The sequence below is a fragment of the Pelophylax lessonae genome (assembly GCF_965119305.1).
Source record: "Pelophylax lessonae genome assembly, chromosome: 2".
In the NCBI taxonomy this organism is placed as follows: domain Eukaryota; kingdom Metazoa; phylum Chordata; class Amphibia; order Anura; family Ranidae; genus Pelophylax; species Pelophylax lessonae.
Window position 1 is genome coordinate 355,162,589 of NC_138769.1, and position 19,085 is coordinate 355,181,673.

Consider the following 19,085-nt stretch of genomic DNA (forward strand, 5'->3'; position numbering starts at 1 on the left):
CTCATATTATATGCTTTTGGTAAATCTAAAGGAAAATGGTACAAGAAAATTGTATAATGTATGGCCAGCCTTAGGCTCCATTCACACCAATGCGTTTTTTTCATGCTTTTTTCAGAAGCCCAGGACATTTTTTCGACATGGGTTCTTAAGGAACACGTTCACATCAATACATTTTTGTGCCTCTGCGTTTTTGGAAAGGGTCAGTGACTTTTTTAAACGCAAAACAGTGCCTTTTTGCATTTTTGGTTCAATAGACTTTAATGGAGAAGCTGCAGAAAAGTATGAAGTGCGTTTTTACCACGATTTTGCCGCAATTTGTGTTTTTGCATTTTTTAATCAGCCCAACAACAAATTAAAAAAAAAAAAAAAAACATAAAACGCAAAACTAAGCAAATCACAGCAAAATTGCAGTAAAAAACGCAGAAAGCACAGCAAAAAGCACTGCAGAAATGCTCAAAAGCAATATGCATAGATGTGAATCAAGCATCTGAGGTCTGTTTTCACACAAGATTCATTCAACTTTCACAGTGTATTGCACAGTTTCTCAACTTTAACATATGTTATACCTTCCAAAAGCCTTTATATTAAAGGTATTGCCTAGAGCAGGGATATGCAAACTGTGGTCCTCCAGCTGTTGCAAAATTACAAGTCCCATCATGGCTCTGCCTTTGGGTGTCATGCTTGTGGCTGTCAGGGTCTTGCTATGCCTCATGGGACTTATAGTTCTGCAACATCTGGAGGGCCACAGTTTGCATATCCCTGGCCTAAGGTACATGTACCATTGGTTGAGAACTATCGGTATAGAAGAGGAATAAATCAAATCTTCTTCCCTTAAAAGACATTATTTGGCAACATACAAGGGAACGTTCTTATTACATTATAACACTTGAGCTTTTTTTCCCTTATTTAAAAGAGAAGTATGGCCAAAGACCTTTTGGCCATATTTCTCTTCTGGGTCCCAGGACTGACAATAATGTCCAGATCCACCCAGATGCCTGACTGGCAGCTGGCTCAGCTTCTCAGTGTGCCGCAGAGAGCCTGAGCCAGCGGCTCCCACCCCCTCCATAATGAGCACTGGAGGGACAGAGAAAAGAGTGGTGACTAGTCACCACTCTCTGCTTATTGAAGATCAAGAACTGAGTGATCAGCAGTCATGTGATCGCTCATTTTGCGGCCTTAGAGCCAGCGGGGGGACAGCTGCAACATCAAATCGATGCTGCATCCACACAGGTGAGTATGCAGATTTACATTTACATATTTATGTACGGTAATCCTCTTTTAACTATGGCTCTGATAAGGACTGGCCAAACAAAAAAAGTTATAAATTGAAATCTCTTCATTTGAAATAGCAAAAGCACTTATTAGGAGGATGTGGGGAACTCTAGACAAACAGGTAGATACACAATTGAAATACACTTGATAGGCCTTTTGAAATGCCCCTCCTCTTCGTTTGAGTGCTGCTGCACAGGGGATTATAACAGGTTGATATGAAAACAAATTCATTTAAAAATGCACTCTAATTGCATTAGTTGCTTTAAACTATCTGCATGAGGCTCAGCTTAAAGGCTCCATTTACATTTGCACAATTCCAAAGTCGTGCAACTTTGGAGTGCAACTTTGATGCAACTTTGGATGGGTGCGACTTGTTGTCCCTCTGCAAAGTTGGACACACTGTTGCATGTAAAACATTCAGGTTTGACTTTCATGCAACTTTTGAGGGTTAATATTGAAGTCTATGGCCCTCAAGTTGCATACATGAACTGCTTTGAAGTCGCTGCGACTATATGAATGGTTATCATTGTGTAGCACTGCCCCCTAGAGGACGGCTGAGAATTACATTTTCTGGATTCCCCTGGGTTACCCTTAGCAACTGATAGCAGACAAATAGCATTTGAAATTCCTTGGCTCAGTCAATAATCATTCCAGGGGATGTTGGTTTTTGTGTTTTTATTTGGAACTGGGATGGGAGAAGGGATGAGTGGGATACTCCAACTTTGAACTATGCACAATCTTGAGGACAAGTAGCTGTAGTGTGCGGCAAGGCCGCTGCTTCACCTTGCCACTGAAGTCAAGATAGATAATGTGTTCCTGTTTGAATTACCCTTCAGGGTTCTAACTTGGCACCCCCTTTCTAACTTGCTGTTTGTGCTGACACCTGTCCACTGATTCCTGGGCAGACCTCCGACAAGCTTCCCGGTACTCATGGACACTGTTTTTCCCAAGGTTGCTCTGCCTTAAAACTCCACTAGTCAGCTTTTCTGGACCTCCTGGCTCAGCTCCACACTTCTGACTCACAAGGCCGACCGCCTGTGACCACCATCCACTGCAGCAGAAGGAGAGACAAATGTCACCCTCCTTCTGGGACCTGGCTTCCCGCCCAAAGACACCCTGTCACATGTGCCCTTGGCTTTTATAACATATCCCAGGATGCACCACTGTTTGTGCCGCCCCACTGGGATAGTTACAAAGCCTGTGTGTCACTGGCTGGGATTCCCCCACTGTCCAACAGGCTCCCCTGTTGGATACAGTGGGGACACTCCCTCAGCCCAGATGAATCACACATGGACACATGCAACAGGCCTAACTAGTAATCAGGCTCCCCTGATAAGCAGATGGAGACACTAGGCTTTACCTACCTAGCACCTACCTAGGAGGGTGCTACAATTGGAAAACATGGAGGTATGACTTGTCATGTGACTTTGATGTCCAAGGTCGCATGACAAATCACACAAGTGTTTAATGGGGTGTTATTTGGAAGTACTAGATATGTGAGCTCTGGAAATGATGAAAACAACAAAAAGAGACTAGTGAATGGTGCCTGCTGAATTAGACAGTAGCATTTGCTAACCACTTCTTTCATACCTTTGATAGTAACAGGAGGTCAATGAAATCTGTGGTCTTCCCTTGCTTGGACTTTATCCAATTCTCTGCCCCCTTTTCTTGTAGTGCTTTCTTCCGTTGCTTTACCACACCCGCAGTAAAATCGTGTACAATGTTGCATGCTCGTTTAAACTTTCTTCCGTTGGAGGAGAATCGGTAAATTAAATCGAAATGGTGTGGAAGATAGTGTTCACGTTTCACTACCAGGGAGCTGAGCTCATAAATTGCAGCAATGTAATCACTTGGTTTCCTGCAATAGAGATATAAGGAAATGCTTATTATGCAACATTTCCTTTTAGCAAGATATTACTGTATTAGTATGTAGACCGAGAATTTCTGGGGAAAAAAAAAGGTAACATTACTCTTGGCAGTCACTGTCATAGCTGAATGTGCACTTCAGAAGTGAATCCAACGTCATCAGGCTGATTTGTTCAAACATATCCAGCGACACTGGGCCTTCTACACACAGCCTGCGCCATTTAGCCTGTGGAAAAGAGTCAGTGATTAGTGCTAGTCCCAGTGGAATAGTCACCATTGCATAAAACTACACTGGGGGTTTTATAAAATTGTATGTGCCTGGATATAAGAACAGAATTAGAGTGAAGCCAAACTGGTCTCTCATTCAGGTGGATTACCAAAATACTGAAAGCCGATCTGCGATTGATCACTTTTTAGAGGGCATTTGACAAGCAGCAGGGAAGCGTTATGCCACCTCCTTTACCATGTGTTTTACCCGCCAAAAGCACACACCACCTCCTATTCACTTGAAAGGGTTTCTTTGGGTGGGCGCGTTTAGGGGGTATAATTCTTGCTGAACAGCCTGAGAAACTCCACATGTAAGTTACAAGTTGTTGGAAGGTTGAAGGAGACAAGCCCTTTTAATCCCTAACCACTTCAGGCCTGAAAGGTTTTACCCCCTTAATAACCAGGCCATTTTTTGTGATCCGGCGCTGCGTTACTTTACAATTGCGGTGCTGCACCCCAAAAAAAATGATGTCCTTTTTTCCCCACAAATAGAGCTTTCTTTTGGTGGTATTTGATCACCTGTGTGATTTTTATTTTTGCGCTATAAACAAAAAAAGGACGACAATTCTTAAAAGACAAACAAAAAAAAAAATATATACAGTAAAACCTTGGTTTGAGAGTAACTTGGTTTAAGAGCGCTTTGCAAGACAAGCTAATTTTTTAAATAAATTTTGACTTGATATACAAGCGATGTCTTGATATACAAGTAGCGTCACGTCACAGCTGAGTACAAAAGAGAAGAGAGGCGCCTCTAAGTGTAGCAATATGGTTACATTTAATGAAGGTTCAATATTTAGCAGCTCACATGGTTGATGATTAAAACAGGCACATCTAAGTATGCAGGCATCTGGGGTAAAGCTGTCCATATAGACCATCCTCCGCACTGCCATCTTCATCACACCCTTCCACGCTGCGCTCCACGAGTGATTCAAAGTCTCGCTTTCAGATCACTCTACTGCAGGGTAGTCTTCCCAATCACAATGACTGACATTGGTGAGAGCCAGTGGTTCAGAAGATGGTCTATGTGGACAGCTTTACCCCGGATGCCTGCATACTTAGATGTGCCTGTTTAATCATCAACCATGTAAGTTGCTAAATGTTGTACCTTCATTAAATGTCCCCATACTGCTACACTTAGATGCACCTCTCTTTTCTTTTATACTCTGTAGCTCCTGCTGGATTTTGCTTCTAATCCCCTTGTGGAGGCGCCATTTGTGGATGGACATTCTATGGTTACACAACCTATCACATTGCTATCATCTTTTTATATGGACTATAAACTGAAAGACTTATGAATAAATGGTTGTGGAACGGATCATCTGAGTTTCCATTATTTCTTATGGGGAAATTTGCTTTGATATAAGAGTGCTTTGGATTACAAGCATGTTTCCGGAACCAATTATGCTCGCAATCCAAGGTTTTACTGTATATATTTTTCACATTCTGCTATATAACATTCCCAATAAAAAAAATGTAAAAATCTAATTTTTTCATCCTCTGAGACCAATTTGTATTCTGCTACATATTTTTGGTAAAAAAAATCCTAATAAGCTTATTTTGATTGGTTTGCGCAAAAGTTATCACGTCTACAAACTAGGGGAAAGATTTATGTCATTTTTATTGATTTATTTCTTTTTTTACTAGTAATGGCAGCAATAAGCGTTTTTTAGCAGGACTGCGACATTGCGGTGGACAGATATCGGACCCCTAACTGACCTTTTTAACACTTTTGGGGGGACCAGTGACATTACTATAGTAATCAGTGCTAAACGTATGCACTGTTACTGTAATGATGACACTGGCAGGAAAGAGGTTAACTCAGGGGCGATCAAAGGGTTAAGTGTATGCCTAGGGGGTGTTTTCTAACTGTGAGAGGGATTGGCTTGTGGAATCAACACAGAGATCTGTGATCCTATAATAGAAGGAACACAGGCGTTCTGTGTTTATTCAACAGCAGACCCGTTTACAACAGCAGACCGTCGTTCTTTCTCCACGGGGAGCGATCGCGGTTGCCTGGGGGCAATCGCAGCCACCGGCCCCAAGAGTCAGCTTCCCCGCTGGCTAATGGGTGTGCGAGTGTGCCTCTGGCGGCACGCGCGTGTCCCCAGGAGTGCTCCCACGAACCGTCGTACTGGTAGGGCGGTTCGTGCAGCCGAGCCAGCCTTTCACAGTATATCTCATAGGGAAGAAATGCTTAGCATAGAAACTGAAAACGGAGCATGTGCAGAGTTACCACTACATCTGCAAAATCATTAGCTGAATTGGGGACATGGACAGAAGGGGGAGATAGAGAGCAGCGGGATCAACCAGGATTTTAGCAGAACACACAAAATGAATCTCATAGTGAGTGAGTGAGTATGAACAACATGCATTACACTATTTATTGATAGTTTTCTTTCATTATGTGGGTTTAGTGACAGTTTAAAGGGGAGTAGTTGGGGGTGGTAAAAACACAGCTCAACTGCATGTTTTTACCACTTTCCCAACTGCACTGTAAACAAGCCCTTACAGAAAAGAAAAAAAAAAAAAGTATGCGTTTTCCAACTTCACAAAGCTGTAATTCTATAATCTGTAAATTGCTACATCTATTGCTAAATCTGTAATTGCTACACATTGGTGTCAGTAGTCCAGCTGTGTCAGTTGTCCCCCCCCCCCAATCTGTACCCCTGCAGCTCATTTAAAAATGTTTTGGTTGTTTTTCCTTTCCTCCCTAAGGGCCCTTTCCCACTGAGAAGTTTTTCAAGCACTTTTGCGTTAAAAAAGCGCCTGAAAAGCTCAAGAAAAATGTTTAAAATCAAATAATATGTTCACACTGGGGCAGTGCGTTACTGCTGCGGTGAAATAAAATCCTGCTTGCAGCATTTTGGAGCATGTTTGGGTAACAAAAAACGCATTTCCCCCATTGAAAGCAATGGAAAACATGGCAAAAGCGCAGTAAAAACGCATCCGCTGTGCATTTTTGGTGCGGTTTTTGAGTTACATGCTCTTTAAAAACTGCACTGCAAACACAGTAAAGTCGCAGCAATTCTCCTCTGTGCCTGCATCACCCCAAGTTAGAAGGCAATTCTGGAAAACGGAATCTGTCTGCTGCATTCATTCTTCCCCTTTAAACGTTCTTCTAGAATGTTTCTGCAAGACTAAACAGAAAAATAGTGTACCAAACATTTAGTCAGCTCCGTGGCAACAATGTTCCTTTTTAATAGAAGTTCCATGTGTGTTGCTTTTTTATCAAAACATGGGACAAATAAAACCGCTATTAAATTCAGAAAGTTATTATTTTGCAGCTTACCAATCCTTAAATGTGGTAGGTGCATTCGTTTTCTTTTTTTTAAATCTTTTCTTTTTTTTTTTTCATCTGGTGATCCAGCCAGTAATACACTTCCTGTCTTAGGGTGTCTCCACTCTGGATGGAGGAGCAGTGGAGGCACCTTTGGACAGCAGCATTGCCAGTCTGCGGTGAGTGTAGTGTTATGCCCCGTACACACGTACCGATCGTCGGCGAACGATCGGCCGTATTTTGTCCCCAGGCTGTCGTGTTTGTTGAAAAGTGCAAAAGACTGCACAAGAATTTTGTCCGCCGACTGCAGAAGTGATGTCATGTGATGGTTAACTTTCCCTGTGTTTTTCCTTTTCTGAGCATGCCCAGTCTTGCAAATCTGCGGTCTGTCGGCCGAAATCTGTACTGACTGGCGAACAATCGGCCGTTCTGGTGTCGGCATACAAAAATTTTAATGCTTGCATGACAGATTCTTTTCGGCCGAATGTGCGCTGTCGGCTGTCGGAGGCATCATACTAACAAGCCTACAATCGGCAGATCGGTCGTCGGCCGAAGCTTTTCGGCCGACGATCGGTACGTGTGTACGGGGCTTTAGATGCAGATTTAGATGGATTTGACAAACAAGTTAAAGCCGAGCTCCAGCTACCACTTTTTGAGCAGTTACAGAAACAGTTTTTTTCTTTTTAGATAAAGGTTTTACATACAGTAAATAAAATCTGACCGTTGTAAGCACCACATTATGACTCTTGCACCAGTTCTCAACGATCTGCCATACTGAAAGCAGCCCCTCTAATATCCAATGTTATCTGTCAATGTACTCCCAGGAGCATGCATACTCCAGGTTGAGAACCAATGACCTACCACATAGAAAGTTGTGATACTACAGATATTATGGAAAGTTTGAACATACGTGCATGATATCAGTGCTTTGGTTGAAGATAGTAACATAATTTTTTAGGATATCGAAATGAAATCCAGGGGTTAAAAGACGCCGGTGCCGACCCCATTTCTCCCCATGACTGAGAAGAAGACCATCTCCTAAATGATAAAACATCAAATGTAAAAAGAATTGTTTGAGTAAATACATTTCATTATTCTGCATGCCATTTTCTTTACCTGTCGCTCATTATTATTTTTTCTGTCAATGGGACTTTGATCTAATTGTAAAGTAAAGAGAGCTTTATATATTTAAATATACAGTGGGTACGGAAAGTATTCAGACCCCCTTAAATTTTTCACTCTTTGTTATATTGCAGCCATTTGCTAAAATCATTTAAGTTCATTCTTCTTCCTCATGAATGTACACATAGCACCCCATACTGACAGAAAAACACAGAATTGTTGACATTGTTGCAGATTTATTAAAAAAGAAAAACTGAAATATCACATGGTCCTAAGTATTCAGACCCCTTGCTGTGACACTCATATATTTAACTCAGGTGCTTTCCATTTCTTCTGATCATCCTTGAGATGGTTCTACGCCTTCATTTGAGTCCAGCTGTGTTTGATTATACTGATTGGACTTGGTTAGGAAAGCCACACACCTGTCTATATAAGACCTTCCAGATCACAATGCATGTCAGAGCAAATGAGAATCATGAGGTCAAAGGAACTGCCTGAAGAGCTCAGAGACAGAATTGTGGCAAGGCACAGTTCTGGCCAAGGTTACAAAAAGATTTCTGCTGCACTTAAGGTTCCTAAGAGCACAGTGGCCTCCATAATCCTCAAATGGAAGACGTTTGGGATGACCAGAACCCTTCCTAGAGCTGGCCGTCCGGCCAAACTGAGCTATCGGGGGAGAAGAGCCTTGGTGAGAGAGGTAAAGAAGAACCCAAAGATCACTGTGGCTGAGCTCCAGAGATGCAGTCAGGAGATGGGAGAAAGTTGTAGAAAGTCAACCATCACTGCAGCCCTCCACCAGTCGGGGCTTTATGGCAGAGTGGCCCGACGGAAGCCTCTCCTCAGTGTAAGACACATGAAAGCCCGCATGGAGTTTGCTAAAAAACACCTGAAGGACTCCAAGATGGTGAGAAATAAGATTCTCTGGTCTGATGAGACCAAAATAGAACTTTTTGGCCTTAATTCTAAGCAGTATGTGTGGAGAAAACCAGGCACTGCTCATCACCTGTCCAATACAGTCCCAACAGTGAAGCATGGTGGTGGCAGCATCATGCTGTGGGGGTGTTTTTCAGCTGCAGGGACAGGACGACTGGTTGCAAACGAGGGAAAGATGAATGCGGCCAAGTATAGGGATATCCTGGACAAAAACCTTCTCCAGAGTGCTCTGGACCTCAGACCTTCCTGTTCCAACATGACTGCACACCAATGCACAAAACAAGGTCCATAAAGACATGGATGAGCGAGCTTGGGGTGAGGGAACTTGACTGGCCTGCACAGAGTCCTGACCTCAACCCGATAGAACACCTTTGGGATGAATTAGAGCAGAGACCAAGACATTGTACTGCCTGGGTCCAAGAATGAAATGCTGCCCCCCCCCCCCCCCCCAAAAAAAAAAAAAAGCGGGAGGCAGTATGAGATAAGGAAATATCTCCCATAATGGACCGCAAACTGATGACACACAAAACTACTGGAAAAAATTTCCTACTGGGCGTCAATTTGCCACCTCTCCGAGGGGGCTCTGGGCTTATTAAGGCCTTAGGCATAACTTAAACATGAGGCCCCACTCACACCCGTAATGCAAAAAAGAATTCAAGCGATACAAATTAACAGTATAAATCACATTTATTAAGAGCCTTAAACTTAAACTAAAGTGTCAGTGCACTCTCTCTCAGCACTGGCGTTGGGGGGGGATCTATCTCAGTGCAGTGTGTCTTGGAGCTGGTGTCAGTGTCATATCTCAGCACTGGTGTCAGTGTGCTCTCAGTGCTGGTGTCAGTGTCCTCTTTCCCTGTGTCCTCTATCTCAGTGCTGGCGTCATGGGACTCTCTTAGTGCACTCTGTCTTAGTGCAGGAGTCAGTGTCCTCTATCCCAGTTGGTGTCAGTGCTCTGTCTCTCTCAGTGTTTGTGTCAGTGCTCTTTCTCCCTCAGTGCTGGTGTCAGTGCTCTGTCTCTATCAGTGTTGTACTCACATGGAGCTCCTTGAAGTCGGCCTCACAGAAGAGAAGGGGCTGTGTGAGTTTCACCACCTCAGGGGTCTCATCATTACCATCGGGCAGCAGTAGGTCCCCCGGGACTCCCCATAAGGAAAGAGCTCCTGGTGGGAGATAGCCACGCAGAAGCCTTGGGGTGAGAAAGGGTCCCTGTCCCCAGGGGAGAAGGGGTCTCTGTCCCCAGGTGAGAAGGGGTCCCTGTCCCCAGGTGAGAAATATTCCCTGTCTCCAGGTGAGAAGGGGTCCCTGTCCCCTGGTCCCCAATTGAAAAAAGGTCCCTGTCCCCAGGGGAGAAGGGTCCCTGTCCCCAGAGGAGAAGGGGTCCCTGTCTCCAGGTGAGAAGGGTCCCTGTCCCCAGGGGAAAAGGGGTCCCTGTCTCCAGGTGAGAAGGGGTCCCTGTCGCCAGGTAAGAATGGGTCCTTGTCCCCAGGGGAGATGGAATGGGGTATGGGAGGGTGTGTGGGGGATGTGGGGTCATCTCAGCACACTCATCCTTGGTCACCTGGGCTCCCTCCAGCAGCAGCACGGACGGGCAATCAGCATATCTCAGACTCCTAGGGCGACCTGTGTATGACAGTGGGGAGGAGGGGGGCTGGCATTGCAGACAAGTCTGCGGTGTCCTCCAGTTCTCATAAGGATTCTGTACAGCAGCACCTGTGTGCTTAAACTTCATTTGTGTGGGAGCCAGAATGGATGCAGCCGACTTGGGGGGTGGGGTGGGACTCTGGGGAGGACACTGTGCTGAGCGGCACTGAATGGGGCAGTAGAGAGGCACCCGGAGGAGCTGGCTGAGCACACGGGTGGGGAATGCGAGACTAAGAGCAGCCATTGCAGAAGAGCAGGGAGCTTTGCTACCCAGAGACGGCTCTTTAATTAGACAGCCACGAGGTTTAAGGCAACCGCCTAATTAAAGAGCCATCTCTGGCATCCCTCTCAAATTTCCGCCTGGGTCCCATGGACCCAGCGGGACTCATGGTAGGGCCGGCCCTGGTCAGGCCTTCTCGTCTACGTAAGTGCCTGACCTCACAAATGTGCTTCTGGAAGAATGGTCAAACATTCCTATAGACACACTTCTAAACCTTGTGGACAGCCTTCCCAGAAGAGTTGAGGCTATTATAGCTGCAAAGGCTGGGCCAACTCAATATTGAACCCTATGGACTAAGACTGGGATGCCATTAAAGTTCATGTACGTGTAAAGGCAGGCATCCCAATACTTTTGGTAATAATATAGTGTGTGTGTGTATATATATATATATATATATATATATATATATATACACACACACACATTTTATTTTCTAAAACCAAAAAATATAATTGAAAACTTACCTAGCCACGGTCTTAGAAAGCCATAGAACAGTTCATCTTTTGGGGCAATGAGAGCTGGAAAAAAAAAACAGACCTCTGAAAGTGCCCATTGCATACCAATAAAGTTAATAAGTCATTCAAATTTGTATACTTTCTGCTCAGTAATAAGGCATTACTGCAAACCTAGTAGATGAGCATTAATAATTTAATAAATGTACTAAGTACAAATGCAGACAAAGGGGAAGAGGGGCTAGAGGATTTTCTTGGTAACAATAGACACATGTCAGACCATATAAAATCAGAATAATTTTATTAGAAATATATGCAACATAACAAGAGTATTAACACAAAATAAGAATGTACATTATGACACCCATTACAGTGGCTCCACTGTTGTGTCCAATTCCTATAAGGTGGTAGTGTATACAAATAGGAGCACAGCTGGTCAATACTCAACATGTTTCATGGTTGCCTGCTTCTTCAGGAGTTTCAAGGGTGAAAGAAAATACATTGTTCCCTGGGTGTGTGAACAAGATTGTATATGGGCCAAGCACAGGGAGGCACCAGTAACACTCCCCCAGACGAGTGTGGGAGCAGGCAGAGGCTAAAACCCTCTAAGCCTAGGGTCATCAATCATGTATATTATAGGGGACTTGTTGGTAGAGTATTCAGCCTTTTAGATAGTTCCAATATAGGGGGGGGGTGCAGATTATAGAAAATGATACCACCAGGGATGCCGCGATTGGCATCCACAGTCCCAAAGTAGGCAGTGCCAATGGATCAACATAGCGTAGTAGGCAGTGTATGATAGTTGGATATAATGAGTGCCAATGGATCAACATAGCGTAGTAGGCAGTGTATGATAGTTGGATATAATGTAGTTTACTGTGTATCAGAAGCTTGAAATAATGTTCAAGGGTCTTTTTTCTAGTAATCAAAAGTTGTAGAGTAAGCTGGCATCAGTACTCATGGAGATAAAAGAACAAGGTGTAGTAAACCTGTATTAAGGACATCCATCAACATGGCCCATCACATCTCTAGATCACATCCCTCATTGTGATGGGCCATTGAGGCCCTTTCATGCCTCATTCCTATTACAAGGAATGTATACATTTCTTGTAATGTGAATAAAAGTGATAAAAAAATAAAGGGACAGTGTAAAAAAAAAAAAAGAAAGAAAAAAAGTAAAGCGCCCCCATCCGCAGAAGCAAACACATACGTAGGTTAGAAGCACTAATCGCCCGGGTAGAATGCACTGTCACAGGGAACAGAGGAACCCGCCCCTTGATGGAATAGGCCTGAATCATTGTCTGTCTGATCCACCTGGAAATGGTAGCAGAAGAAGCGGACAACCCTTTCCTTGGCTCGTCTGTGACCACAAAAAGAGAGTCTGACCTCTGGAAAGACTCCATGGCTACCAGATGCACCCAAACCGCCCGAACCACATCCAGGGCATGCAATGCAAATTCTTTGGGATGAGCGGGCCTAGGATACAAAGAAGGCAACACAATGCCTTTATTCAAATGGAAGTCAGACAGAACATTAGGTAGGAACGATGGGCATGGGCGAAGAGCCACCTTATATTTATAGACTACAAAGTAGGGAGTACTACAAGATACCACTGCTAGTTCCAACACCCTGAAAGCAGAAGAGACAGCAACCAAAAAAGCCACCTTCTGTGACAGCGTAAACAGGGGGATCTCTTATATTCTCAAAATGAAGTTTCTGGTGAACGGAGAGCACCAAGTTCAAATCCTACGGCAGTAAAGGTGACCGCACTGGTGGAGTCAGGTGTCGAACCCCTTGAATTGAATGAAAGTATGCAACAAGGAATGTGTAGCCAAGGGTTGCTAAAAGAAGACCACCAAGGCAGATCTGGCCTTGATGGTACTCAAGGCCAACTTCTGCTCAACACCTCATTAAAGGAAAGCCAAAATTCGAGCCACCAAAAAGATCAAGGGTGAACACTGATTGACTCACAAAACGAAATGTACGCTTTCCACATACGATGGTAAATCTTTCTAGAGGTAGACTTTCTCGCCTTCAGCATAGTCAGAATCACCAACCCAGCCAAACCCCTATCTTTCAACACCTGGCTTTCAACAGCCAGGCCATCAAAGCCAGTGATTGTAAAGCAGGATTGAAGATTGGCCCTTGGGAAAGCAGGTCCTTCTGAGAGGCAGCCTCAAAGGGACATCGGCAACCAGTCGCACTAGGTCGGAGTACCAAGACCGGCGAGGCCAGTCTGAGGCCACCAGAATGACTAAAAAAAACCTTCGGCCTCGATCCTGTGCAGAAGCCGCAGAAGATGTTTGAGAGGAGGGAAGGCATAAATCAGATGATACCGGCCCCATAGGGCCACCAGAGCATCTGTGGCGTCCGCCAGAGGATCTCGTGACCTTGCCACAAACCTTGGTACTTTTCTGTTGAGCCGAGACGCCAACAGGTCCACCTTGGGGGATGCCCCACTGCAGACATATGAGATAAAACAAGTCCTGATGAAGGGACCACTCTCCTTGGTCCAATGAATGTCAACTGAGGTAATCCGCCTGACAATTTTCCACACCTGGAATGTACACAGCGAAAAGGGCTGGAACAAAGTGTTCTGCCCACTGAAGTATTCAAGAGACCTTCAGAGCTGCAAATACACTTTTTGTTTCGCCCTGGTGATTGACATAAGCCACTGCCGTGTCCGGCTGAACCCGTACTGGGAGCCCCCGGAGCCGATCCGTCCAGTGATCCAGTCAAAGCCTGATTGCCAGAAGTTCCAAGACATTGATCGGTAGTCTGGATTCTTCCAGCTTCCAACAACCCTGAGCTAAGCTCAGCCCCAGGACACCTCCCCACCCGGACAGGCTGGAATCTGCCGTGACCACTGTCCAGGGGCGGGCTGGGCCAGGGGGCAAAGTGGCAATTTCCCCCCAGGCCGCTCTGATTCCCTGTAAAATGGGCCGCTGTACAGGCAGCTCAGGACTGTGCATGTGTCGGAGCTGACCGGGTGCTGCTGCTCGGGCGGCTCTGGCAGGGGTTACAGCGTGGAGGAGCAGTGAAAAGAATGTCTCTATCTTCCACTGCAGCTGCGAGCCGGCGATATGTCCTGTGACAGGGATGTTAGCTGCCTGTACCTGTCACACAGGACTGAGATTGTTTGTGTTCCATTCTTACGGAGCAAAGCCCCCCTCCTCTGTAGAAATGAGAGAACAGATCTGCTCTGCCTCCTCCCGCCCCTCTCTTCCTGTGCCCGCCCACACATTCTCTTCACATCACACGGGCAGTCTCCAGTGTGGGCGGGTAAGTTTAAAGTTGTCTAGTCGGGAGTGCACAGTGCTTTCCTAATCCTGCATATGCATGCTTTTGGATGAGTTTGTGTTAGGCAGTCTGCAACTGAGAGTTGTTTTCCTGGCTTTGAGTGGTGTTTCTAAGTCTTAGTACCCAGCTCACAAAGAACTGTTCTTGTTGGCCATAGAAACCAGTCAGACTTTCCTGCTCCTCTTAGGCCCCATGTCAAATGAGTGTTTCTGCTACTAATGATAAATCCCAAGACAAACCACTGATAGAAGTGCTCCTTTGCTGGGTCTAAATGCTGTAGAAGTTCACTCACTTACTTGGAAGCAAAGAGCGACATTTCACTGATCCAGTGAGGGAGCCACTCCATAGGAAAAAGTAAGTGGTTTGTTACTGGTGAGTTTTAGAGGATTGCTGGTCTGACATGGCCTTCACTCTCCTGGACTTATAGAATGGACTCTCTGATTACTATGGGACATGTGCTGTTTTTTCCTTTTCACTTTTATGTATGGAGCCCAGTATTTAGATCTCCACTGGATGTACAGTCCTCGCTGTATGTCCTTTAAAAGCACTTCTGGACCGGAAGGATTCCCCCCCTTAATGACCAGGCCATTTTTTGCGATTCGGCACTGCGTTATTTTAACTGACAATTGTGCGGTCGTGCGACGCTGTACCCAAATACAATTGATGTCCTTTTTCCCCACAAACAGAGCTTTCTGTTGGTGGTATTTGATCACCTCTGCGATTTTTATTTTTTTGCACTATAAACAAACAAAAGAGCGACAATTCTGAAAAAAAAAAAAAAAAATTCACTTTTTGCTATATAACATTCACAATAATAATTAAAAAAAAATTAAAAATCAAACTTTTTCATAATTTTAGGCCAATTTGTATTCTGCTACATATTTTTGGTAAAAAATAAATCCCAGTAAGCGTATTTTGATTGGTTTGCGCAAAAGTTATCGTGTCTACAATGTCAGTTAGGTGTCCGATCTGTCCGCCGCAATGTTGCAGTCCTGCAAAAAATCGCTTATCGCTGCCAAATTGCCAATACTAGTAAAGAATAAACATGACATAAATCTTTCCCCTAGTTTGTAGAAACGATAACTTTTGCGCAAACCAATCAATATACACTTATTGGGATTTATTTTTTACCAAAAATCTGTAGCAGAATACAAATTGGCCTAAAATTATAAAAAAGTTTTGATTTTTAATTTTTTTTATTATTATTGTGAATGTTATATAGCAGAATGTGAAAAATATTGTTTTTTTCAGAATTGTCACATTTTTTTGTTTATAGCACAAAAAATAAAAATCGCACAGGTGATCAAATACCACCAAAAGAAAGCTCTGTTTGTGAGGAAAAAAAAGGATATCAATTTTATTTGGTTACAGCATCGCACGACCACGCAATTGTCCATTAAAATAACGCAGTGCCGAATCGCAAAAAATGGCCTGGTCATTAAGGGGGAAAATCGTCCGCTCCAGAAGTGGTTAAAACATTTTTCTAGGTGGCACTGATGTGGAGACACTAATATGGGGCACTAATAGGTGGCACTGATGCAATGATGGGCTGCACTGATGAGCAGGCACTGAAAGGTAGCACTGATTGGCATCACTTGCTGGGCATTGCTGAGGCTGCACTGTAATGCTGTGCTCTGATTATCTGTACAGGTCTCCCCTGCGAGGAGATGCCACTGATCTGGCTCTCCACATTTTACACATGATCCACTGTGATTGGACACAGCCAATCACATGTGCAATGAGCCGCGGCATCGGCTCTTTAACGAGATCGGGGTCATATTGGTCTTGTTTCATAACAACATCAATACCCGCTATAAAAACCAGATGGGCATGGATGGTGAGCTGATTCGGTGGTTCAACGGGCCACTTGACTAGATTTGCCCCCCAGGCCTAAGGCTGCCAGCCCTCCCCTGCCACTGTCCAATACAAGGGAAGAAAAGACTTGCCCTGCTGGAGGGCCGGAGAAGGAAGCCACCAGAGCAGGGAACCCCTGGTTTCCCGGCTCTGATGAATCTGAGTGTCCAGAGACTTGGGACACCTGTCCCATTTTACCAGGATCTCCCTCTGAAGGAACCTCTTATGAAACTGTGCAAACAACACCGCCTCAAAGGTAGACAACATCAGGCCCAGCACACACATGCAAGTCCGGAGGGACATGAAGCCTTAGGGTACATTCACACTAATCACTGCGCTACAAGGCAGCAGCTGGTGTGCATTGCAGTGCAGGCAGTGTTGATGCGTTTATCCTCGTGCCTGTGACCCCGCCACACTGGAGCCATAGCAATTTTGGACCTGTGCAGGAAAAGTCACCCAACGCAGTCCAACCACACAATCTACCCTCAAGGTGGATCTCCAGTAAATCTCATTATAAAATTTAGATATGTAAACTAAAGATGAGGGAAGGACACACTAAACTCTAAGTCATCATGCATTCAATTTAAGGGACAATATGTGGAAGGTATGTAGCACAGTAGAGTATGCCCTCATTTGATTTCTCTTCACTTTATTTAAATCTTTGGCAGCAGAGGTAAAAGTGCAAAAGTAAAGGTAAAGCTAGAACAGTAAGTAGGTGTTGGCACAGTGCAGCATAAGCGTTACCTGCAATTTGCAGGCATTAGTATTTCGCTCAGTAAGCACATCTAAGCACAAATGCCATATTTTTCATACATGTGCATTGCAATGTATCCTACTAACATGAATGTCTGTTTTACTGTGCACCAGCTGGAAAAAATTAAAGGCACATGAATTGAAGCAGGTGACAATTATACAGAAGACTTGGAAAAAATAGTCTACCTGGAACCTGCAGGACTGACTTAATGCTAGTGGGGTGGAAAAGCCTGATGATAGGATAGTAAAGACTAAACCACCAGGAGCAGGCATAGACGTACTTCTTCACCAGATCATTTGCCACCAGTAATCCTTCTTCTGTACCCTTGATCTAGATTGGTGGGAGGTAACAGTCAGATTGATATCAATCACGCATGCAAATTTAGTATAAAGTATATGTAAACCCAATCTCTAAAATTTCATACAAGCCTTAACATGTAAAAATAATTCCAAAAGCTATTTTTAAGTCTTTTTATATTTGCAGCTTTCAATAAAATAATACCTGGTGATTCTGACATAAAGGCCCCTGGCTGGCACTTTCATTTACAAAGTGACAACACTTTTTCCCAGTCTTTTAATTGTTATCCTACATTGTCACTCTGTGACAGGCTCTCCCAATAGGGACCAGAAGCAACCGTGCCAAAACACAGTGGGGTTGATTTACTAAAACTGGAGAGTGCAAAATATGGTGCAGCTGTGCATGGTAGCCAATCAGCTTCTAACTTCAGCTTGTTCAATTAAGCTTTGATAAAAAACCTGGGAGCTGATTGGTTTCGATGCAGAACCGTACCAGATTTTTCACTCTCTAGTGTTAGAAAATCAATCCTATTGCATTGGCATGTTCCACTGTTGTCACCATCAAAAAAAAAAAACATCTTGAGAAATGTCATCGAGCCTTTATTGGAGTGCATATATGTAGAGAGAACATGGCTGTAACAAGGCTGCAGGAGATAAGCAGTGTTGATATGTAATAAAGAACGAAAAATGGTAAAATCAGTATTTGAAAAAAAAAATGAAATTGTTTATGATAACCAGTGCTTTGGCAAACTAAATGTCATTTGGGCAGGGTTTACATGTACTTTAAGAGTTCCACAGATCCAGTAAGTTGAGCCCATTTATAAACCCTAGTGGATGTGTTGTTCATATGCCAGCCAATGAGATTCCATCTGTAATTTTTTACAGCAGTGCTTCCCATGTGGCTCTCAGCTGTCTTTTATATAAATAATTATTTAAAACAGTAAATAGAATTCCTAAAATCCTCTGATTTCCACTTAGTTCTAGGTTCTTGCAGCTACCCTGCTGCTTTCTGAACATAGAAGGTCGGAAGCTCACCACTGGTGCCATTTGGAGAATGCTCTGCATTTTCTGTATGAATGCAAAACCTTTTCTGATTGGGCGAGGTGGAGAGAATGACATCACATCTCCACTTCATTCAAACAGAGAATGCTTTGCATTCATTCAGAAAATGCAAACCAAATGGAGCCCATGTTGAGTAGCCAACCCCCTGTCTTCAGATTGCAACAGGGCAGACACTCGGCACAGGACCCGGAAGCAAGTGGAGATCACTAGAGTAACAGTGTCTACTTCAATGATTTCCAGTTTCCAGGAGCATTGGCCAGGTATGGTCTAAGCATAGTTACACTGGTTCAACCTGGACCAATGTAACTATGTATAAATTATACATACCTGGAATTCTTCTGTAGCATATAATATGTTGCTCATAAACATGCGCTGCATTAAGACATCACCTTCATTTCAAAGAGCTGCTAGAGCACTGTAAATTGGACGTGCACTATCTTTTCCAACTCAGCGCATTACTGTATACGAGGCGTTGGATGTGCATTGGATTAGAGTGTTGTGGTGCCATTCAAATCAAAAGTAATGTATATTGCGATTATGCAGGTTTTGCCATGTTACCATAATGCAACAATTTAAATGGGTACTAAAACTTAGAAGTTTGTTTGCACAAATGCAGAATGTCTCCACTCTGAGATACAACCCAATGAAAATATGGAAACACAAGCATGTAAAAATATAAAAAATACAACATTTTCATGTAAACAATACA

General features: G+C 43.9%; 1 protein-coding gene across 2 annotated transcripts in view; it reads right to left on the reverse strand.

The window, feature by feature from the left end:
- Positions 1-19,085, reverse strand: part of CYP4F22 (cytochrome P450 family 4 subfamily F member 22) — a gene marked incomplete at its 5' end in the record, with an annotated part of 55,288 nt that overhangs the window by 22,961 nt on the left and 13,242 nt on the right. The window contains 5 exons of one of the 2 annotated variants that reach the window (XM_082247067.1): positions 2,863-3,130; positions 3,243-3,364; positions 7,593-7,720; positions 11,123-11,176; positions 17,204-17,348. In XM_082247067.1, coding sequence (XP_082103193.1) covers positions 2,863-3,130; positions 3,243-3,364; positions 7,593-7,720; positions 11,123-11,176; positions 17,204-17,348 — 717 coding nt within the window. The remainder of the gene's footprint in view (positions 1-2,862; positions 3,131-3,242; positions 3,365-7,592; positions 7,721-11,122; positions 11,177-17,203; positions 17,349-19,085) is intronic. The other variant, XM_082247066.1, reaches the window with a different exon arrangement.